Source organism: Oncorhynchus mykiss, chromosome 1 (assembly GCF_057628025.1).
Source record: "Oncorhynchus mykiss isolate SJ-2025 chromosome 1, ASM5762802v1, whole genome shotgun sequence".
Taxonomy (NCBI): domain Eukaryota; kingdom Metazoa; phylum Chordata; class Actinopteri; order Salmoniformes; family Salmonidae; genus Oncorhynchus; species Oncorhynchus mykiss.
The window spans coordinates 11,687,501-11,710,897 of record NC_143022.1 but is presented as its reverse complement, the minus strand read 5'-3'; the positions used below and the strand labels follow the sequence as shown (position 1 = coordinate 11,710,897).

At 45.4% G+C, this 23,397-nt stretch overlaps 1 protein-coding gene across 18 annotated transcripts in view; it reads left to right on the top strand.

The window, feature by feature from the left end:
* The window catches only part of LOC110522842 (receptor-type tyrosine-protein phosphatase S), a 392,578-nt gene that overhangs the window by 291,070 nt on the left and 78,111 nt on the right, over window positions 1-23,397 (top strand). For 6 of the 18 annotated variants that reach the window (XM_090241788.1, XM_090241575.1, XM_090242080.1 and 3 more), the window contains 6 exons: window positions 4,964-5,284; window positions 6,222-6,415; window positions 10,105-10,131; window positions 12,824-12,941; window positions 21,724-22,317; window positions 23,367-23,397. The exon at window positions 23,367-23,397 is cut by the window's right edge and continues 64 nt beyond it. In XM_090241788.1, coding sequence (XP_090097914.1) covers window positions 4,964-5,284; window positions 6,222-6,415; window positions 10,105-10,131; window positions 12,824-12,941; window positions 21,724-22,317; window positions 23,367-23,397 — 1,285 coding nt within the window. Of the gene's footprint in view, window positions 1-4,963; window positions 5,285-6,221; window positions 6,416-10,104; window positions 10,132-12,823; window positions 12,942-21,723; window positions 22,392-23,366 lie in introns of those variants that run through there. The other 12 variants (XM_090241934.1, XM_090241807.1, XM_090241840.1 and 9 more) reach the window with 3 other exon arrangements.

Below are 23,397 nucleotides of genomic sequence, written 5' to 3'. Positions count from 1 at the left end.
CTGAACACCATCCAGTCCCATCCTTCAGCTACCCTCAACCCCTCCCATCTATCTCTGAACACCATCCAGTCCCATCCTTCAGCTACCCTCAACCCCTCCCATCTATCTCTGAACACCATCCAGTCCCATCCTTCAGCTACCCTCAACCCCTCCCATCTATCTCTGAACACCATCCAGTCCCATCCTTCAGCTACCCTCAACCCCTCCCATCTCTCTCTGAACACCATCCAGTCCCATCCTTCAGCTACCCTCAACCCCTCCCATCTATCTCTGAACACCATCCAGTCCCATCCTTCAGCTACCCTCAACCCCTCCCATCTATCTCTGAACACCATCCAGTCCCATCCTTCAGCTACCCTCAACCCCTCCCATCTATCTCTGAACACCATCCAGTCCCATCCTTCAGCTACCCTCAACCCCTCCCATCTATCTCTGAACACCATCCAGTCCCATCCTTCAGCTACCCTCAACCCCTCCCATCTATCTCTGAACACCATCCAGTCCCATCCTTCAGCTACCCTCAACCCCTCCCATCTATCTCTGAACACCATCCAGTCCCATCCTTCAGCTACCCTCAACCCCTCCCATCTATCTCTGAACACCATCCAGTCCCATCCTTCAGCTACCCTCAACCCCTCCCATCTATCTCTGAACACCATCCAGTCCCATCCTTCAGCTACCCTCAACCCCTCCCATCTATCTCTGAACACCATCCAGTCCCATCCTTCAGCTACCCTCAACGCCTCCCATCTATCTCTGAACACCATCCAGTCCCATCCTTCAGCTACCCTCAACCCCTCCCATCTATCTCTGAACACCATCCAGTCCCATCCTTCAGCTACCCTCAACGCCTCCCATCTATCTCTGAACACCATCCAGTCCCATCCTTCAGCTACCCTCAACCCCTCCCATCTATCTCTGAACACCATCCAGTCCCATCCTTCAGCTACCCTCTGCCCCTCCCATCTATCTCTGAACACCATCCAGTCTCATCCTTCAGCTACCCTCAACCCCTCCCATCTATCTCTGAACACCATCCAGTCCCATCCTTCAGCTACCCTCAACCCCTCCCATCTATCTCTGAACACCATCCAGTCCCATCCTTCAGCTACCCTCAACCCCTCCCATCTATCTCTGAACACCATCCAGTCCCATCCTTCAGCTACCCTCAACGCCTCCCATCTATCTCTGAACACCATCCAGTCCCATCCTTCAGCTACCCTCAACCCCTCCCATCTATCTCTGAACACCATCCAGTCCCATCCTTCAGCTACCCTCAACGCCTCCCATCTATCTCTGAACACCATCCAGTCCCATCCTTCAGCTACCCTCAACCCCTCCCATCTATCTCTGAACACCATCCAGTCCCATCCTTCAGCTACCCTCTGCCCCTCCCATCTATCTCTGAACACCATCCAGTCTCATCCTTCAGCTACCCTCAACCCCTCCCATCTATCTCTGAACACCATCCAGTCCCATCCTTCAGCTACCCTCAACCCCTCCCATCTATCTCTGAACACCATCCAGTCCCATCCTTCAGCTACCCTCAACCCCTCCCATCTATCTCTGAACACCATCCAGTCCCATCCTTCAGCTACCCTCAACCCCTCCCATCTATCTCTGAACACCATCCAGTCCCATCCTTCAGCTACCCTCAACCCCTCCCATCTATCTCTGAACACCATCCAGTCCCATCCTTCAGCTACCCTCAACCCCTCCCATCTCTCTCTGAACACCATCCAGTCCCATCCTTCAGCTACCCTCAACCCCTCCCATCTCTCTCTGAACACCATCCAGTCCCATCCTTCAGCTACCCTCAACCCCTCCCATCTATCTCTGAACACCATCCAGTCCCATCCTTCAGCTACCCTCAACCCCTCCCATCTATCTCTGAACACCATCCAGTCCCATCCTTCAGCTACCCTCAACCCCTCCCATCTATCTCTGAACACCATCCAGTCCCATCCTTCAGCTACCCTCAACCCCTCCCATCTCTCTCTGAACACCATCCAGTCCCATCCTTCAGCTACCCTCAACCCCTCCCATCTATCTCTGAACACCATCCACTTTTCATTTTTAGCTGACATATATTTTTCAACTGTGCTGTGATGTTTCATTCTGAACTTTTCTTTTCTAATAGTTTCTACAGATTAAAGATAAACTTTTTTGCTAATATTATTATATTATTGATTGAAGGTGCTATTTGCAGAGTTATCTCCAGGTAAAGCTTGCAATTATTTTGCCATTCCTGAACCTGCGACCAAAATCTAGCTACATATGGACAGTACCAAAACAAATTATCTAATGATTCTGTATCTTCACAGCAAAATCTGCAGAGCTAGGAAGGTTGTATCCCCCATATATATAACATTCTATTGGTTGCAGAAATGTTGTATAATCATTTTAATTGAAAAGCTATTTAAAGTTTTGAATCTGGCATCCTTTTGTGTATCAGTTCATAAACCATATGCCATGGAATCGGAATATGGTATTTTGACGTCTATATTGCACAGCTGTCCATTTTTTGGTCCTTAAATGAAACTGGTATTTATTTTACCAATTTTGGTCTTTAATGCAGGGCTGACAGACAAGTTCCTTACTTTCTCTCCCTTCACTATCCTCTTTCATTTTTGCGGTAATACTGCAATTAGTAATACTGCAATTGGTTGTAATTTTGGGTAGAGCAGACATTTCCATATATTTTTGTTACCTGCATGTGTGACATAACACCACCAGTCATATTTATGATATAATTTACAAAGATTATACCATAGAAAATATAAAAAATCTCCAAAAATAACGTTTTTTTAATTAAAATCAATTAGTATATTTGGCTTTAACCATAATATTTGTTGTAATGTTACACTGAGCGTTTGAAAAATACAATCTATTGGAGAGAAAAATACTGAAAGGCTCAAATCCAGTAAAACCGTAAGTAAATAAGCACATTGGACACCAAAAATAATAGTCTAATGTTCTTATATTTTGTTGACTGAGACTGTCCACAGATCGTAAAGACCTCCTGCCTTCTCCGGCTACTCTGATAGCGAGTGTACCGCAGCATTAACCTTAATGCGTACAGCAGCACAAGTCTTACATTTGTGTTCTTTGTGTTGTTTATACAACTGGTACACAGGTGGGGAAGTTATGAAATGGGATTCTCTGAGCAAAAAGTTACTGTAAAAAAATGAACTGTGTCCTTTTCCGAAGGTCAAATGCAGAAACACAGAACCAGGTGGGTGTAGTTTTTCCCCAAATGCTCCCATTCCTCAGTCTTGTGGACCCTCCCTCCGGCCCAAGTTATGCAAGAGGATAATACAGTCCTGGCTACAGCACAGAGCCAACTCTCTCCCTCCTAGCAACCCAAGAGAGTCCAAAACGACCTAACTTAAACAGACCGATTTGAACAGTTACAAAGCACAGTTGATAAGGCGGCATGTAGCCTAGCGGATAAGTGTGTTGGGCTAGTAACCGAAAGGTTATTGGTTTGAATCCCCAAGCCGACTAGGTGAAAAATCTTTTGATGTGCTCTTAAGCAAGGCACATAACTCACATAACTCCTGTAAGTCCCTCTGGATAACAGTGTCTGCTAAATGACTATTTTGTATTTTTTCTGTATTTCTTAACACACTAATATGGAGGGAGAGGGTTGTAAACTCACTGCCTCAGCGTGAGATCACTCTGTAGGTAGGTGCTGCTGGTAAGAAAGTCTTAAAAAGTTAGTATTTGAAGGAAGCCAGGTACGTATGATGCAGACGGTGTTTGTGAGCTGTAATGATATTATTTTCCGTTTTCTGCTCAATTACCTTGATTTTTTTTTCATGTTTCTTATGATTTGACATTTTGAACCCCAATGTTTTTCTTTCTTTTGTATCACATCAGTTACAGAGACTATTTGTTTTCCGGTACCTTGTTTCAATTTGTGTTTCGCTTCCTCAAACTCTTGTTTTGGAATGAAAACATCATGTATTTCGTTGTTCTTGTCGCTTTAATTTCAAATGTTTTTGTCCCTGATTTGCACAATGTGGAATGCCTTTTTTCTATGAATTCATGTTTTTCATTTTCTCTCATTAAAGCACTATAACAGATTAATTACATTAGTAATTACATAATAATGAACTGGGCTTGTCACCAATGAGTCAGTGAATAATACTGTATTATTCTATTCACACGGAGGAGTGATGGTAGAATAAGAGGGATCTTGGCTTGAATTGAAAGGATGTCATCTATGTCCTCTTGTCTGCCTGACGCGGGGATGAGAAGTGAAACATTGTATCACTTCACTCTGCTAGTTGTAAGACCTCCGTGCATATTAGAACGCCCAGGCTTTCATTTTGATTTAGAAGTACACAGATGTGTAGTATTTAATATGTTTTGGAAGACCAATCCACACCGAAACCCAGCCGCTGTGTTGAATCGCTTTTATACAATTACAAATAAACCCAGACGCCCTTTATTTTTCATCCTTAAATCGATAGTGATAGTGTGCAGTGCAGGCCTGGACAGCCTAATATCAGATAGCTAGTTCCCTTGGTATCACACACGGGGCTGATAACTGACAGACCCCTTGGTGTGAGTCTGTGACATAGTCCCAGCTGTCAAAAGAACTGGCCCAGTTTCTCACAAGAGGCAGCCATTTTGCTTCATTATTACGCACGGTGTGTCATCCAGTCCCCCTTAACGCCTTTATTTTTTACATTTGCCTGACAAATCAGTGTTTCCGTTCCTTTACTTTTGTCTTGACATTTTTGTCTGTCCATGTTTCCCTTTGAGTTGGGTTTTTCCTTTTGTCATTTTCTTTATCTCTACCATCTTTTTGTTTGTTGTTTTTCACCCCTTTCCCCCTTCCTTCCTTCCTTCCTTCCTTCCTTCCTTCCTTCCTTCCTTCCTTCCTTCCTTCCTTCCTTCCTTCCTTCCTTCCTTCCTTCCTTCCTTCCTTCCTTCCTTCCTCCCACCTGACCAGAGCCCTCAGCCCCCCCTCAAGATGTTAAGTGCAGCAGCTCCAGCTCCACCTCCCTGCTGGTAAGTTGGCGCCCCCCGCCTGTGGAGAGCCAGAATGGCGCCCTGGCGGGGTACCTAGTGCGCTACCAGGTGGTGGGAGCCTCCGTTGAGGGTGGCAGTGCCGGGGAGCCCATGGAGGAGCCAGCCGTGCTGCCCAGTGATGGGAAGGTGCTGCTGCAGAAGCTGGAGAAGTGGACCCAGTACAGCGTCACCCTGGCCGCCTTCACTGAGATTGGGCCAGGCCCAGAGAGCGAGCCCCTGCTCTGCCGCACCGACGAGGATGGTACTTGAGCATGTTCCACCTGAAATACTGACAGTCTGTACACTTGTTATGAGGCAAAAACAATAACTGGGATGTTGACTTACTGTAGATGCACAACAATCTTCTTCTCAGATAATGGGCAATATCTCTACTACGGTATGATAAGGGCAGTAGCAGTAGTCAGCCATAAAATAACAATATAATGCCATTACTATAGCTTTTCCATATCCCTAAACAAAGGATAAATTCATACTTTCAATAACTTAGCTCAGTGGTTCAAATCAAGGACCCCCAGACATAATCGTTTAAATAAACATAGACAATACCCTTGGGAAATTGCAGCGTCATCGTTAAACCATTTCACCTCCCCTTCTACATGGAATTTATGATATAGCCGCCCCCATCTCATCTCCTTCTTCCTCTAGTCTATGGTGTTCAGCCATAAATGGTTATGGGCACGCCACACCTCAGGCTTTCATACGGTTGACCCTGTGTCACAGCACAGCCCACTGATGGGAGGCTACTCAGCCAACTGATGGCTCGCCATCTCCCACAATACAACAGTGCAAATGGGCCACAGTTTTATTAACCAGGAGCCCATTTGTCTCTGGAGGCCAGTGCGGTGCACAGTAAAAGGCAGGACGCCAAGACCTCACATAAAGGCTTTCCATTATGTCTGAGAGACAGGGGGTTCAACCGGAGACGTATTGGGAGGTCTGGCTGTGAGGGAGGGATGATGGCATTTTGTTGGCAGTAGCAGGTGTTGTTGTGTAGTGCTGTTTTGTGTGCTTGAAAGTTTTGTCCCGATAGTGTGTTGTTGGGGTGAGGAGGAGGTCACAGTTGATGTCTGCCAGTTTATCTGTCTGTCAGGGTACTACACTCTTGTAGTTTTGCCAGATAGATAAACCTATACATACAATATGAGTGTACTGTTCTGCAGCTGTTTTTTAACCCACAGTTCCCGGAGCTCCTCCTAGGCGGGTCGAGGTGGAGGTGCTCAACTCCACAGCGCTCAAGGTCATGTGGCGCTCCCTGTTGCCGGGGCGACAGCACGGCCAGATCCGTGGTTACCAGGTGCACTATGTGCGTGTGGAGAACGGGGAGTCGCGCGGCCTGCCCCTCATCAAGGACGTCATGCTTGCCGATGCCCAGGTATACCTAGCCCCCATTGGTCCACCAATCAAGCAATTCATTTGACCAAGCTGGCCTATGGAGTGCCACTATCTAATGACAAAATGGCACCGATAGATAGGGCAGTCGTGCTTCCAGCACCTAGGCAACTTTGCAGTATTTTGTTTAACAAGCATTTCACCACACCTGCAATAACATCTGCTTAACACGTGTATGTGACCAATAAAATGTGATTTGACTTGATGAGAGCCCAAGTGAAGATTAGCTCAAAGCTTATAAATAAAATATGTTTTATAGTGTAATATGAAAGTAATAGAGCGTTCTGTGGTAAATGCTACACATTACTTTTACAATATGTGCTAAAATGAGTACAATATGGCTGCTCTTTCCTCAGGTTTCTCTTTAGTCTCCTTGGTTTTTAATTTCATGTTTCAGCAATATTACTCTCCTCTGCCCACAAAAAAAATTATTGCACCTTCTTTATTTCACTTCCCCTCTTTTTATCAGTGCTGTATGACCCCCTTAATCTCAGTTACCCAGATGTCAAATTCTGTCACGAAAGGTTGTCATTTCCTGTTGTACTTCTGGGGGGATTGCCGTTAACAATTTTCATTACCTTTGTGCAAAGAAAGGAAGCGATGTCTCCTCCCTCGGAAGCGGAAACTCTCGGCCAAACCCCTCCCTTCCGCTAATTTATCATGGCCAAAAAGCACATTTTTGTTTTCATGTATTTTTACGAAACAACCTATTTTGACTCTGTGGCTGTGGAATCTAGTGGAAACCGTTCATCATCCGCACACAGGCCTGAAAATCACCACACCAGTTTAAGCACCGCCTTTGCCCAATCTTGATCTGTCCAAATAATCAAAAACGAAGACTCAAAACCAGGAACTACTGCTGCTCGTAATCACATAATTCTACGTCGGCCTTGACAGATTCACGCCGTTTCATCTGTCCACGAGAATCTGTCCATGAGAGATTAGACCCCCTTAAAGAGAACATCACTCCACGGCCCCGTGGAAATCTAATTAACATTAATTGTAAAAAATCCCCATCAAAATCAATCTGTTTAAGCTAGAGATGTCTGCAGAGCAGTGTTCATCAGACCATGAGACATCTTCTCACAAAAACGTCTGTAGCGTCCGAACGGTTTGGCCTAACTATTATGACCACTTTATGGAAATATGAGCCTCTCACAAACACAATGGTGTATCTCAAGGCACACGTCTAAAGTAGGTCTCTTTTGCCAACTTCTGTGTGTACCGACCAAACAGTGTGGGCGACACACAAATATGACCTATCTACAGAAAGGTGAGACACTCACGAACACGTTCTTTGCTCTAGGAATTCCACAAGTCTCACAAGACTCTTCTGAAGTATATATATATATATATATATATATATATATATACACACTACCATTCAAAAGTTTGGGGCCACTTAGAAATGTCCTTGTTTTTGAAAGAAAAGCACATTTTTGGCCCGTTAAAACAACATAAAAATGTATCAGAAACACAGTGTAGACCTGGTTAATGTTGTAAATGACTATTGTAGCTGTTTAGAAATCCAGCATCCCGGATTCGCCTCTTCACTGTTGACGTTGAGACTGGTGTTTTGCGGGTACTATTTAATGAAGCTGCCAGTTGAGGACTTGTGAGGTCGTCTTTCTCAAACTAGGCACTCTAATGTACTTGTCCTCTTGCTCAGTTGTGCCAGCACTCCTTCTCCTCTTTCTATTCTGGTTAGAGCCAGTTTGCACTGTTCTGTGAAGGGAGCAGTACACAGCGTTGTACGAGATCTTCAGTTTCTTGGTAATTTCTTGCATGGAATAGCCTTCATTTGTTAGAACAAGAATAGACTGACAAGTTTCAGAAGAAAGTTCTTTGTTTCTGGCCATTTTGAGCCTGTAATCGAACCCACAAATGCTGATACTCCAGATACTCAACTAGTCTAAAGAAGCCAGTTTTATTGCTTTTTTAATCAGGGCAAAATTCAAAATCAAACAGGGCTTAGACAGGGCTTAGACTCTAGAGGGATAAAGAGAACATCAGTCTTTTTGTCAGGGCTGTGTAGACCCCCCTTAAAGACAACATCAGTATTTTTGTCAGGGCTGTGTAGACCCCCCTTAAAGAGAACATCAGTCTTTTTGTCTGGGCATGAAAGGATTTCAGAGGAAATGGTCCTCCCTGAAAGCTAGAATTATAATGTAAGCCAGCACAATGGTAGGTTTTCACAAAGCTTCTGTCAAAACAAAACAGTGGAGAAAATGCAGAGAAAGTTGTTTCAATGGGCTGTGTTATTCTACTGTAAAGTACACCGCTAGGTCAACCAAAACAAAATTATAAACACACTAAATATTTATCCCCAGAACAGAAGTCTATTGACGTATCTATTCCACAAAGTTTCAAAGGAACATTCATGATGTGCTGTGTGTGTGTGTGTGTGGTCTCTTCTTTCACAGGTCTCTGATGTGCTGTGTGTGTGTGGTCTCTCATTTAACAGGTCTCTGATGTGCTGTGTGTGTGTGGTTTCTACTTTTACAGGTCTCTGATGTGCTGTGTGTGTGGTCTCTTCTTTCACAGGTCTCTGATGTGCTGTGTGTGTGGTCTCTTCTTTCATAGGTCTCAGATGTGCTGTGTGTGTGTGTGGTCTCTCCTTTCACAGGTCTCTGATGTGCTGTGTGTGTGTGGTCTCTGCTTTCACAGGTCTCTGATGTGCTGTGTGTGTGGTCTCTTCTTTGACAGGTCTCTGGTGTGCTGTGTGTGTGTGGTCTCTTCTTTCACAGGTCTCTGATGTGCTGTGTGTATGTGGTCTTTTCTTTCACAGGTCTCTCTTTTAAAAGAGATTGCATATCAATGAGAATAAGCTGTATAAATAAAGGTTTAAAAAAATGAACGCATTATGACAGGCTGCTGACAAATATGAACGCTTCAGCCAATGATTAGATATTTTAGTAGTCCAGGTAATGCACTTAAAGAAAAACAATTTTCCCCAAATTCGTGATATCCGATTGGTAGTTACAGTCTTGTCCCATTGCTGCAACTCCCGTACGGACTCGGGAGACACGAAGGTCGAGAGCTGTGCTTCCTCCAAAATACAACCTCGCCAAGCTGCGCTTCTTCTTGACACAATGCTCATCTTAACCCAGAAGCCAGCCACACCAATGTGTAAGAGTAAACACCGTACACCTGGCGACCGTGTCAACATGCACTGCGCCCGGCCCGCCAAAGGAGTTGCTAGAGCGAGATGGGACAAGGACATCCCGAGCCGGCCAAATCTTTCCCTAACCTGGACGACGCTGGGCCAATTGTGCGCCACCTCATGGGTCTCCCGTATCTGTAGTGACGCAGCTAGCACTGCGATGCCTTAGACTGCTGCGCCACTCGGGAGGCCCCCAAGTAATGCACTGTTATGAAAATAGATACAGTAACCTCCTAAAAAAAATATAAACAGACAGCCCCCATAGACTTCAGTTCACACCTCTTCCCCTTGCCTCAGTTGCACTCCCTAGCACAGACTAGCTTTCCTCTAGCCCTCTCTGGCCTGGCACGTACACAACACCCTGCTTCTGTGCTCTCACCCTCTTCTCTACCACCTATCAACATGCTGCCCCTCTCTTGAGTTTCTCTTCCTCCCTCTCTCTCTCTCTCTCTCTCTTTTAACAAATCTTTCTCTTTCTCTCCTGCACTCTCCTCTATATGGGGGGGTAGTGGGAAACAGACGATACAGCCGAATATGTGAGTATATATATGGAGTCGCTAGAGTGCTATGGTACAGTGTGGGGGGGGGGGGGGGGGGGGGATAAAGGGGGGGGGGGGGATAAAAAGCACTGTGTATTGCATCACCCTAGCTCTTTTCACATCTATAAGAAAGACAGGGTTTACATCAGCCTATTCAGTAGAGCTTTGATATTATGGTGCTTTATCAGTAATGCCCTAGCACTGTATGTTATGAACAGGCTCTCAAGTTAGCCCTACCCATCTCCAGTATTGATGTCCTAGAGCAGGGGTGTCAAACATATGGCCTGCGAGGGGTCTGAGTAAAAACAAATGATTGTCCCCTGTGATGAAATCGGAGCGGGGACTATGGATTTGTCTCCGTCCGTTCGTCCGGTAGTTAGTCACAGACACCTCTGGCCCGATTTTTACGAAACTTGGGTGAATGATACATGTTGCTATAGAGATCCAGCATTTAGAAAATGACACTGATTGGCCCAAGGGGAATCTATAGTAATCAATTGAAATTCCAAATTTTGAGCATATCTGTCCCGTTTGAGCTTGAATTGTTGTTACATATATAGTCTTTTCACTCTGCCAGCTAACTAACATCGAAGCGAAAGTCAGACAGTCAGGGAGCATTGAAAATCCCAAAGGCCATGTATAAAAAACAATTTCTTTGCTAATTTTGACGGCGAGGAAATATAATACATTTTAAGTGCGGCCCTCCAGATCTCAGTGAAGACCGAATGTGGCCCTCCAGATCTCAGTGAAGACCGAATGTGGCCCTCCAGATCTCAGTGAAGACCGACTGTGGCCCTCCAGATCTCAGTGAAGACCGAATGTGGCCCTCCAGATCTCAGTGAAGACCGACTGTGGCCCTCCAGATCTCAGTGAAGACCGAATGTGGCCCTCCAGATCTCAGTGAAGACCGACTGTGGCCCTCCAGATCTCAGTGAAGACCGAATGTGGCCCTCCAGATCTCAGTGAAGACCGAATGTGGCCCTCCAGATCTCAGTGAAGACCGAATGTGGCCCTCCAGATCTCAGTGAAGACCGAATGTGGCCCTCCAGATCTCAGTGAAGACCGAATGTGGCCCTCCAGATCTCAGTGAAGACCGAATGTGGCCCTCCAGATCTCAGTGAAGACCGACTGTGGCCCTCCAGATCTCAGTGAAGACCGACTGTGGCCCTCCAGATCTCAGTGAAGACCGACTGTGGCCCTCCAGATCTCAGTGAAGACCGACTGTGGCCCTCCAGATCTCAGTGAAGACCGACTGTGGCCCTCTAGATCTCAGTGAAGACCGACTGTGGCCCTCTAGATCTCAGTGAAGACCGACTGTGGCCCTCCAGATCTCAGTGAAGATTGAATGTGGCCCTCCAGATCTCAGTGAAGATTGAATGTGGCCAACAGAGCAATATGAGTTTGACACCCCTGTCCTAGATAGAGTAAAGGCTAATTAGCTGTGCGGCTGATGAGAAGGTGGCTGATGCAATATCTGTCTGCTGCTTCTCCCTGTGACTGGACTGCTTAATCATGCGACTTTGTGCTACTTTGTGTCATGTCGTGTTGTCATGGTGTTGTGTTGTGTTGTCATGGTGTTATCTCGTGTTGTGATGGTGTTGTGATGGTGTTGTGTCGTGTTGTCCTGGTGTTGTGTTGTGTTGTCATGGTGTTGTGTAATGTTGACATGGTGTTGTGTTGTGTTGTGTTGTCATGGTGTTATCTCGTGTTGTGATGGTGTTGTGATGGTGTTGTGTCGTGTTGTCCTGGTGTTGTGTTGTGTTGTCATGGTGTTGTGTAATGTTGTCATGGTGTTGTGTTGTGTTGTGTTGTCATGGTGTTATCTCGTGTTGTGATGGTGTTGTGTCGTGTTGTGATGGTGTCGTGTTGTGATGGTGTTGTGTCGTGTTGTCCTGGTGTTGTGTTGTCATGGTGTTGTGTAATGTTGTCATGGTGTTGTGTTGTGTTGTCATGGTGTTATCTCGTGTTGTGATGGTGTTGTGTCGTGTTGTCCTGGTGTTGTGTTGTCATGGTGTTGTGTAATGTTGTGATGGTGTTGTGTCGTGTTGTCATGGTGTTGTGTTGTCATGGTGTTATCTCGTGTTGTGATGGTGTCGTGTTGTCATGGTGTCGTGTTGTGATGGTGTGTGTTGTTTTATTTTTTTTCTTTGGTGGTGCCCTGCCTAGATTTAGTGTGAAATATCAATGATTGCCACCCCCTTTTATTTAATTCACAGTGTTATTGCACTTGCATGGTATATATGATATGGATGCCGCCATCTTCCCTGTGAAAACAGAAGAGACTGTATGTCCCCCCCTAATCCTCTGCTGACCTCTCCATCTCTCAGCCAACCAGTCTGAAAACCTCCTGCATTCATTTAGCTAGCCAGGCACCTCTACTGAAAGATTTATCAGCATTGATCAAAGCCTCCTCTCTCAAGAGAACCAGACAAAATAACGTCTGACCTGAAAACTGCACTGACCAGTCAGCCAGCCAGAATGCATGCATACATTGATTATTAATTTCAGTTGTTTTGTGAGTGTAGCTTGGCTAATGCCTCAGACAATGTAGGTTAAACATTTTATCCAGAGGTAAAAAGCAGCAGGACACAATAAATGGTAAAAGAAGGTGGTTGGCTGCAGAGGTGATGATGGTCACATGTTTTGACCGGTGTTCTGATACATTTAGTCTACTTCCTGTTTCCTACAGGAAATGGTCATCGGAGGGCTACAGTCGGACACCACCTACTCCATCACAGTAGCTGCGTACACCACGAAGGGAGATGGAGCACGCAGCAAACCCAAACTGGTGGTAACCAAAGGAGCAGGTCAGTCTTTAATTTTATTGTAGCTCATTACCATGCATTAGTACCGCATTATAATGCATTACAACTGCAGGCCTTAAGTAAATTGTTACCTTGCCTATATTGGAAAGAATTCTACCAATCCAATATTTATCGATGAAACGGTTGTGGGTTTATTAAAATTAAAATTATTAAAACTTCCCCTCCCACTCTCTTTTGAAAGACAGAAACCATCCTATTTCGATTCGACCTGTTTGTTGTTGTGTTGCCGCTGGAGAGGAAGTTTGGATGTTTGGAATTGGATAGGGCACTGAAGATAATCTATAAATGTTCAGCAAGCTATCCACAGACGGAATGGCGGATGACAGGAAATAGTAGTAAACATTGTTTTTGGCAGATTTGGTTCTTCAAATCAAATCAAATCAAATGTATTTATATAGCCCTTTGTACATCAGCTGATATCTCAAAGTGCTGTACAGAAACCCAGCCTAAAACCGCAAACAGCATGCAATGCAGGTGTAGAAGCACGGTGGCTAGGAAAAACTCCCTAGAAAGGCCAAAACCTAGGAAGAAACCTAGAGAGGAACCAGGCTATGAGGGGTGGCCAGTCCTCTTCTGGCTGTGCCGGGTGGAGATTATAACAGAACATGGCCAAGATGTTCAAATGTTCATAAATGACCAGCATGGTCAAATAATAATAATCACAGTAGTTGTCGAGAGTGCCGCAAGTCAGCACCTCAGGAGTAAATGTCAGTTGGCTTTTCATAGCCGATCATGAAGAGTATCTCTACCACTCCTGCTGTCTCTAGAGAGTTGAAAACAGCAGGTCTGGGACAGGTAGCACATCCGGTGAACAGGTCAGGATTCCATACCCGCATGCAGAACAGTTGAAACTGGAGCAGCAGCACGACCAGGTGGATTGGGGACAGCAAGGAGTCATCATGCCAGGTAGTCCTGAGGCATGGTCCAAGGGCTCAGGTCCTCAGAGAGAAAGAGAGAATTAGAGAGAGCATACTTAAGTTCACACAGGACACCGGATAAGACAGGAGAAGTACTCCAGATATAACAAACTGACCCTAGCCCCCCGACACATAAACTACTGCAGCATAAATACTGGAGGCTGAGACAGGAGGGGTCAGGAGACACTGTGGCCCCATCCGATGATACCCCCGGACAGGGCCAAACAGGTTATTCCGTTGCCATTCAGGCCCGAGGCTTGTGGATTACTGCTTGAGGCCTTATTCAGACATCAGAAACGTTCTTTCTCTCTTTATAATGCTACACTCAGACTTCAGAGTCTCTTTCTTTCTCTCTTTATAATGCTACACTCAGACTTCAGAGTCTCTCTTTCTCCCTCTTTTCCTCTCTCTTAAACACCAGTCTCCAAGCCAACGTTAACCAGGTCACTTGAGCCTCATAAGAATCCGAAAGCTTAGCTACCGTGAACACGGCCAATACCTGCAAGACTAGAGAGCCGTGAAAGCATTTACGGGGCCGCCAGAGCTAAGATATGAGGCTCTTTTGTGAATGCATCCACGCTAGTCTGCTTCGGGGCCTTCAAACATCCAATAGAAAACAAACTAGAAAGCAGACTCACACACACACCTCTTTTGACAGGTCGTGATCTTGACAGGTGTGCCTATCACTGGTATCAGACAGTATGACGGACGACAAAGGGCCCTGGTACTGTCACTTCTCTCCTCCCTCGCTTGTCGGCCTGCGCTGACTGATACGCCAGTCTCTCTCATACCATCCATCCCTCCCTTAAATCCAATCCCCCTTTCGCTTTTCATTACTGAAATGCGGAAAAGAGACCAAAATAAATAAATGAGCGTGAGGCAGACAAAAAAGGGACGAAGAGAAGCCTCAGCCCCTTCGGAGGTAAAAAGTACTTCCAACTCCCCTTTCATGTGACAGTGGAGCTACCAGATTCCAGTTCTGCCATGGGGCTCAGTCAAATCGTGGCCCAGACGGTTGCCATGGTTCTCCCAGGCCCATTTCAGGGAGACATTGTGCTTTCAGACAAGTTAAGCCCTTGCCTTGTGCTATTGATAAGGCAGAGGCACAGACAGGAATGTCACACACACACACACATACACATACACACACACACACACACACACACATACACACACACACACACATACACACATACACACACACAGAGAGACTATTTTTTTTATCTTTCAGAAAGGCAACCAGACTTAAGACAGCAAAATAAAGAAATTCCAAGTTGTTGGAAGTATGGCTTTGTCAAACTCTTAAGTCTTTGTTCAATAGATAATGCCTCAACCTAAAACATTGTGAAAATCGAGGATAGAATAATTTCATCAAACTCAAAGTGCAGCCGGCTACTTTTGCTGTAGGTGTTGGAGTCTAGGTTTGACGCAGTCTTCAGTCTTCGTGCATTATTTAGCTTCCATTGTGTTTCAATGTGTTCCTTTTTTACTAAGTAATAACAGTTTGTTTCCTAGAACTTGGTGTTGTGTGATATTCAAATCGCTTTCAGGGCTCTTAAATATTTAAGAACCTTCATGGTCGAACGTGAGGTTAATTACTTTGAAAGAAAGGACCAGACATTTGCATCCAATTGGTTTGAAATTAATGGTGAAGTGTGAGATGTGATTGATAAAAATAAAAAAAAATAAAAGCAAGCTCTTACCTACAACCGATTTAAGAATATTCCAATCCCTAACTATTAAGAACAACTATCTATTTCTAACACTGACATTAAGACTGTAATCCATACTACACTGTCAACCATACAGAAGGACAGTCCATTAACTCCATTAACATTCCAAGGCCACCAAGGTCCACTTCCCCTCCCGCTCTAATAGTCAGAAATGTTCATTAGTCCTCGTCCCTTGGTCTTTCCCCCTCCTCCTCTGCATCTTCCCATCCCTTCCCCATTCTGCCTGGGCGGTATAGAGAAGCCGAGAATACTCTGGGAATACCCCGGAATACTCTGGGAAGAAACCGTCTGGACACCACTAGCCTCCACAGACCCCCTGGCTGTCCCTTCTCCTGTTTGGTTACGTAGCGCTGGTGGCTGGCGGGGCCAATAAGCTTGTAGCATATTTATGACTTTCCTTCTACTGTCCTGATTTCTTCTGTATTTTTATAAGATATAGAAATAGTCCTTAAAATAGGTGTTAAGTTAAAGCTGGTATCCTTAATGGTGAAACTACCACGTCCGTTTGGGATATTACGACAACAAAGGTTACAAACAATGAACCCTGTTTTTTTTCCTCGGACATCATTGCACCCGCGATAGAGGAATATAAATATGGGTTGGCAATGGATTACGAAAGACCTTTGCTGTCAAAATAGCTGTGCATCTCTCAGCGTGGCCGAGGCGATTATTCATCACCACAGCTAAATTAGGTATATGTGGGGAGGCATTTTCAATTATGTTTGCCCTCTTCCGCTGGTCCGCTCATGCCCCCTTTGCCACCGATATCAATTGCGTGCGAAAATGCAGCCAAGCATTTATGGAGTGCCTTAGACAACGCCTCGCAGGCCAGTACAGTAGAGTGAGATGGACCCACGACCCCTGATATATCTTCCTGGAAATTGTAACCGCAGGTTAATGCCTTACATGGTTGAATCTATTTAAAAAATAATAAAATCTTGTTTGGCTCACAGACACACTATTATAGAAACTCGTACATCAGTGGCTATACGAGTACGGGCTCATTGTAATGACTGGAATGGCATTAATGAAAAGGTACCAAACACATGGGAACCACATTATTCCATTCCAGTCATAATTTTTTTTTTTTACCTTTATTTTACCAGGCAAGTCAGTTAAGAACAAATTCTTATTTTCAATAATGGCCTAGGAACAGTGGGTTAACTGCCTGGTTCAGGGGCAGAATGACAGAATTGTACCTTGTCAGCTCTGGGATTTGAACTTGAAACCTTTCGGTTACTAGCCCAACACTTTAACCACTAGGCTACCCTGCTGTCCCAATGAGCCTGTCCTCCTATAGCTCATCCCAAACCAGCCTCCACTGACGTACATTATTACTTGTCTAGAGGGAGAGAGAGAGAGAGAACAGCGACCGTTAAAGCTGGTCCTGATGGGAAATGTGCCTCCGGCTCCACTGGGAGTGATTGAGAGAGGCTGAGTGGATAGGAATGGAGTGACAGAGGGAGGAGGGGAGGAGGAAAGAGGGAGACAATCAAGGTGTCCACAATCCCCCACTCCTCCCTCGCTGTCCCCTCTTTGCGGCAGAAGGCTCCCGGTTCTCTGTCACCTTCAACACGGGGAACTGTCATTATCACATCCTCCCTCCTCCTCTTCCTCTCTCCATCCTCCAGTTTTCCCTTAGCACCAATCAGCTTGGTCAATTAACCCCACCGACCCTTACCTCTCCATTAACAGTAGTCCCTGGCCTATCATGTAAACACACACCTCAGTGCTATTATCTCTGATGTCCTCATTGAGGCTTTCTAAGCAGTAGATGTGAGAGGAGGGAGAGTCAAGTTTAAACAAGACAGGCTAGTTGTGGGGCTGAGCTATAGTTTGTTAGCGGGGAGTAATGAACACATTCATCTCACTGCTGTTTGGAGGCTGCTATTCCATTACTGCTCCAACTAATTAACCCCTGCCCACAACAGGCCTATTCAAAAGAGAAATAAATAATAAGAGTGGAGGAACAAGAGGGTACAAAGGGGAAGGGGTATAACGGAGAGAGGGGTAGTGGAGTAGTAGGGTAGTGGAGTAGTAGGGTAGTGGAGTATTAGGGTAATGGAGTAGTGGAGTAGTAGAGTAGTGTAGTAGTGGAGTCGTGTAGTAGTGGAGTACTAGGGTAGTGGAGTAGTGGGGTAGTGGAGTAGTATAGTAGTGGAGTAGTATAGTGGTGGGGTAGTGGAGTAGTATAGTAGTAGGGTAGTAGGGAATTATAGTAGTGGAGTAGTATAGTAGTGAAGTAGTATAGTAGTGTAGTAGTGGAGTAGTGGAGTAGTATAGTGTTGGGGTAGTGGAGCATTATAGTAGTAGGGTAGTGGGGAATTATAGTAGTGGAGTAGTTTAGTAGTGGGGAAGTGGAGCAGTATAGTAGCAGGGCAGTGTGGTGTAGTGTAGTAGTATAGTAGTGGAGTAGTGTGGTAGTGGAGTAGTATAGTAGTAGGGTAGTGGAGGAGGATAGTAGTGGAGTAGCGGGGTAGTATAGTAGTGGGGTAGTGGATGAGTATAGTAGTGGAGTAGCAGAGTAGTATAGTAGTGGGGTAGTAGGGTAGTGGAGTTGTATAGTAGTAGGGCAGTGGAGGATGATAGTAGTGGAGTAGTGGGGTAGTGGATGAGTATAGTAGTGGAGTAGCAGGGTAGTATAGTAGTGGGGTAGTGGATGAGTATAGTAGTGGAGTAGCAGGGTAGTATAGTAGTAGGGTAGTGGAGTTGTATAGTAGTAGGGCAGTGGAAAATTATAGTAGTATAGTAGCGGGGCATTGGAGTTGTATAGTTGTAAAGTTGTGGAATAGTATAGTAGTGGAGTAGTATAGTAATAGGGTAGTAGAGTACTATAGTAGTGAAGTAGTATAGTAGTGGAGTAGTGGGGTAGTGGAGTAGTGTAGTAGTGTAGTAGTGGGGTAGTGGAGTAGTATAGTAGTGGAGTAGTGGAGTAGTTGGGTAGTGGGGTAGTGTAGTAGTGGGGTAGTGTAGTAGTGGGGTAGTGGAGTAGTATAGTAGTATATTAGTAGGGTAGTGGAGTAGTATAGTAGTGGAGTAGTGGAGTAGTTGGGTAGTGGGGTAGTGTAGTAGTGGGGTAGTGGGGTAGTGTAGTAGTGGGGTAGTGTAGTAGTGGGGTAGTGGAGTAGTATAGTAGTATATTAGTAGGGTAGTGGAGTAGTATAGTAGTGGAGTAGTGGAGTAGTTGGGTAGTGGGGTAGTGTAGTAGTGGGGTAGTGGGGTAGTGTAGTAGTGGGGTAGTGTAGTAGTGGGGTAGTGGAGTAGTATAGTAGTATATTAGTAGGGTAGTGGAGTAGTATAGTAGTGGAGTAGTTGGGTAGTGGGGTAGTGTAGTAGTGGAGTAGTGGGGTAGTGGAGTAGTGGGGTAGTATAGTAGTGGAGTAGTGGGGTAGTATAGTAGTGGGGTAGTATAGTAGTGGAGTAGTTGGGTAGTGGGGTAGTGTAGTAGTGGGGTAGTGTAGTAGTGGAGTAGTGGGGTAGTGGAGTAGTGGGGTAGTATAGTAGTGGAGTAGTGGGGTAGTATAGTAGTGGGGTAGTATAGTAGTGGAGTAGTGGGGTAGTATAGTAGTGGGGTAGTATAGTAGTGGAGTAGTTGGGTAGTGGGGTAGTGTAGTAGTGGGGTAGTGTAGTAGTGGAGTAGTGGGGTAGTGGAGTAGTGGGGTAGTATAGTAGTGGAGTAGTGTAGTAGTGGGGTAGTATAGTAGTGGAGTAGTGGGGTAGTGGAGTAGTGTAGTAGTGTAGTAGTGGAGTAGTGGAGTAGTAGAGTAGTGTAGTAGTGGAGTAGTATAGTAGTGGAGTAGTGGAGTAGTTGGGTAGTGGGGTAGTGTAGTAGTGGGGTAGTGTAGTAGTGGAGTAGTGGGGTAGTGGAGTAGTATAGTAGTAGGGTAGTAGGGTAGTGGAGTAGTGGAGTTGTAGGTTAGTGGAGTAGTATAGTAGTGGAGTACAGTGGTAGTGGAGTAGAGGGGTAGTGGAGGCATGGGGAAGTATAATCGTTTGGTATTAAAATAGTGGATTAGTGGGGAAAGATTTTAGAGGAGTAGTGAGGTAGAGGGGTAGTATAGTAGAAGGGTAGTGGAGTAATGGGGTAGTATAGTAGAGAGGTAGTGGGGTAGTGGATTATTTTTGTAGTGGAGTAGGCTACTAGTGGGGTAGGTTAGTAGTGGAGGAATGGAGTAATAAAGTAGTGGGGTAGTGGATGAGTGGGATAGTATAGTAGTGGAGTCATATAGTAGTATATCAGTGGAGTATTATAGTAGTGGATTAGTGGGGTAGTGTTGTAGTGGGTCCGTATAGTAGTGGGGCAGTGTATTATTGCGGTAGTGTATTATACTAGTGTAATAGTATTGTAGTAACGTAGTATTGTAGTGGAATATTATACTAGTGGAGTGGTATAGTGGTGGAGTAGTGGAGTAGTATAGTAGTGGAGTAGTGTAGTAGTGGATTAGTGTAGTAGTAGATTAGTACAGTAGTGGGGTAGTATAGTAATGGATTGGTATAATCGTGTGGTATTATATGTAGTGTATTACTGGGATCGTATAGTAGTTTAGTAGTGGAGTAGTGGGGTAGTGGAGTAGTATAGTAGTGGGGTAGTGGAGTGGTGGGGTAGTGGATTAGTAGGGTTGTATAGTAGTGGAGTAGTATAGTAGTGGAGTAGTGGCTTATTAGATTAGTATTTTAGTGGATTAGTGGGCAGTATATTAATGAGGTAGTGGAGTAGTATAGTAGTGGATTAGTGGAGTAGTATAGCAGTGAGGTGGTATAATAGTGGAGTAGTGGGGTATTGGGGTCGTGGAGTAGTGGAGTAGTATAGCAGTGGAGTAGTATAGTAGTGGATTAGTGGAGTAGTATAGTAGTGGAGTAGTGGGGTATTGGGGTCGTGGAGTAGTATAGCAGTGGAGTTTTGGAATCAGTGGAGTAGTATAGTAGTGGGGTATTGGGGTCGTAGAGTAGTGGAGTAGTATAGCAGTGGAGTAGTATAGTAGTGGGGTAGTATACTAGTGGGGTCGTGGGGTAATGGAGTAGTGGATTAGTGGGGTTGTATAGTTGTGGAATAGTAAAGTAGTGTAGTAGTATAGTAGAGGATTAGTGGAGTATTGGAGTAGTATAGTGGTAGAGTAGTAAGTTAGTGGAGTAGAATGTGTTTAGAGTATTGGTGTAGTGAGCTAGTATAATGGTGGATTAGTGAGTTAGCATAGTCGTGGAGTAATGCTGTAGTACAGTGATGTAGTTGTATAGTAGTATAGTGGTGGTCTAGTGGAGTAATGGAATAGTATAGCAGTGTAGTGGTGGAGTAGTATAATAGTGGAATAGTGAGGTAGTATAGTGGTGGGGTATTGGAGTAGTATAGTAATGTAGTATAGGAGTGGAGTGGTATAGTAGTGAGATAGTATAGTGGTGAGGTAGTATAGTAGTGTATTGTTGTAATAGTGGTGTTGTTTAGTAGTGGGGTAGGTGTGTGTTACGAAGTGTCTAAGCATGTCTGTACTAGACTGCACACATAATTCTGTCTGCAGAAATTCACACACTCACTGTGGTGTTACTGACACTGTAGTGTTGCTGTCAATTCCCATTTGTACTCACTACTCAGCCAATGCCGAAATGAATTGAATATCAATTCATCAATAGGAGAAATAGGTCATTATGTTTCCTGACAGGACCTTTGAACCTGGAATTGAATTATCTGAATTGACTTGAGTCAAAATAAAAAGACAGAAATATATAGAAGGTCTACTTGTCCAACATTATGCCGTTGAAGGTGTAACCCAGTCACTGAAAATATTGTTTTTAGTAGTCTCAGTTTATACTGACTCTGTCGATGCCTAACCTTTTGCCCAGGTCTGTTAAAAACCAATGTTCACCCCAGTAAAAGGCTCTCTATAGTGAAGAAAATATGTTTTTTTCCGATACAAAACATACGCATACGAGCAGCCTTCATATTCTGCAGAATGGGAAAGGGAGAGAGCACTGTACATTTCCAGCACAGTCTATTATTACTTATTGACATAGCTAGATGTACAAACCACAAACCGTACTCTCTCTTCAAAAACACACCTTGTAACCTTTTAGAGAAAAATATAGATGAATAAAAGTTTTGTTTGTTTGCCTTCTCCACAGTGCCTGGGCCACCCTCTCTGTCGGTGGCTCAGGATTCAGAGACGTCGGCCGTGGTGTGCTGGGACGCACCCGATGTTATGATCCCTGGCATGGGGCTGCAGGGTTACCGGCTTCAGTTTGGCCGCAAAGACGTGTCCCCCCTGGCTAGTCTGGAGTTCACCCCCCAGGAGAGGCAGTACACGGTGGCTAGTGTCCACCGCGGTGCCACCTACCTCTTCAAAGTCCAGGCCAAGAGTCGGGGGGGCTTCGGTGAGGAGGCGACAGCCGAACTGCAGGTGCCCGAACACACACCCCAGGGGTACCCCCAAATCAGAGAAACCTCCAACGTGACCTGCTGCTCGGTGGAATTGTCATGGTCGCCCCCGGTGCTGGCAGAGCGCAACGGGGATATCACAGAGTACACGCTAGCATACCAGGAGACGGGCTTGGGGGGCACGCCCCGGGAACTCAGCCTGCCCGCAAGCCAGTCCACCTACGTGCTCAACAGCCTCAAACCCAACTCGGCGTACGACGTGAAAATACGCGCACACACGAGTGTAGGTCCAGGGCCCTACAGCCCGCCGATCCAGTATCGGACAGTGGCGTTTGAGACAGGTAGGGCTTGCCTGTTTCTCTCCCGACCCGGGGGGAAAAACAAACAAAAATAACAACAAGCGACAACACAAAAATGAAAACAACTCCCCCTCCAATCACCTTCACTTCTTCTCCACGACAAAAATCCTAGAACCTAAAAATGTTTGCGGGGAACACTCACTTCACTAACCCAAAGGTAAAACCAGTCAGTAAGTTACAGTCAGTCAGTTTGAAAAAGGGGAGGAGCTGCTGCGTTCAAGGTAAGTGCAAGTCGGTCAGACAGCTTGTCAGACTCCTCGCTGCCCTTTGCAGCCAGGCACACTCACACAGCTAATGCAACCTGACACTCACACACCCCCTAGTTTGCACAACAACAAAAAAGAAGCAGGACCTCTGTGTTTAAGTCACTCAAAGACTTTGTTTTCAGTCCATTTAGGTTAGCAAGAGCAAGATTTTGGTTCTTTATTTTCTTTGTTTTTCAGTTTGTTTTGAGTCCCTCCCCCACTCTGTTCCCTCCCCTTGTCACATTATGGGATGGGCGTGCAGCATGGCGTCCCCCTGATGCACTGCTAATGACTGTGGGCATGCTGTGTTTGGGTTTGTCTTTGTGCCCGCTGGGCAGCATGTCGTGGGCAGTGCCAACCCAGGCTCAGAGCGCCAAAGAACCGGTTTCCGCCACAACCACGAGGGTCAACGACTCCTGGTTTTCACTGGGATGGGGTATTGTCTTGTAGAAAGATGTGGTGTGCAGAAATGGGTTGGCACTGCCCTGGTGGCCAGCCAGCGGGCATGTCCGTGCCCCATGGGTCCGTCTGTGCGCCATGGGTCTCCGGTGCTATGTGTCTAACCAATAGAGTTGCCCCCTTCACAGCCTATCACAGCACGGCTCATGGCCCGCTCAACACTCCAATCCAGAGGAGGATTGGAAAAGGAAAACAACAAAAACGACCTACTCTTTTATTTCTAATCTCTCTCTCCCTTCTCACTTCCCCAGCTCTCCAAACTAAACACATCCTCTCTGTTTTTGTCGTGTTCCTTTTTCTTCTGCTTTCTGTTCTCTCTCACAACAGATGTACCAAAGAACTTCACGGTGAAGTGGGT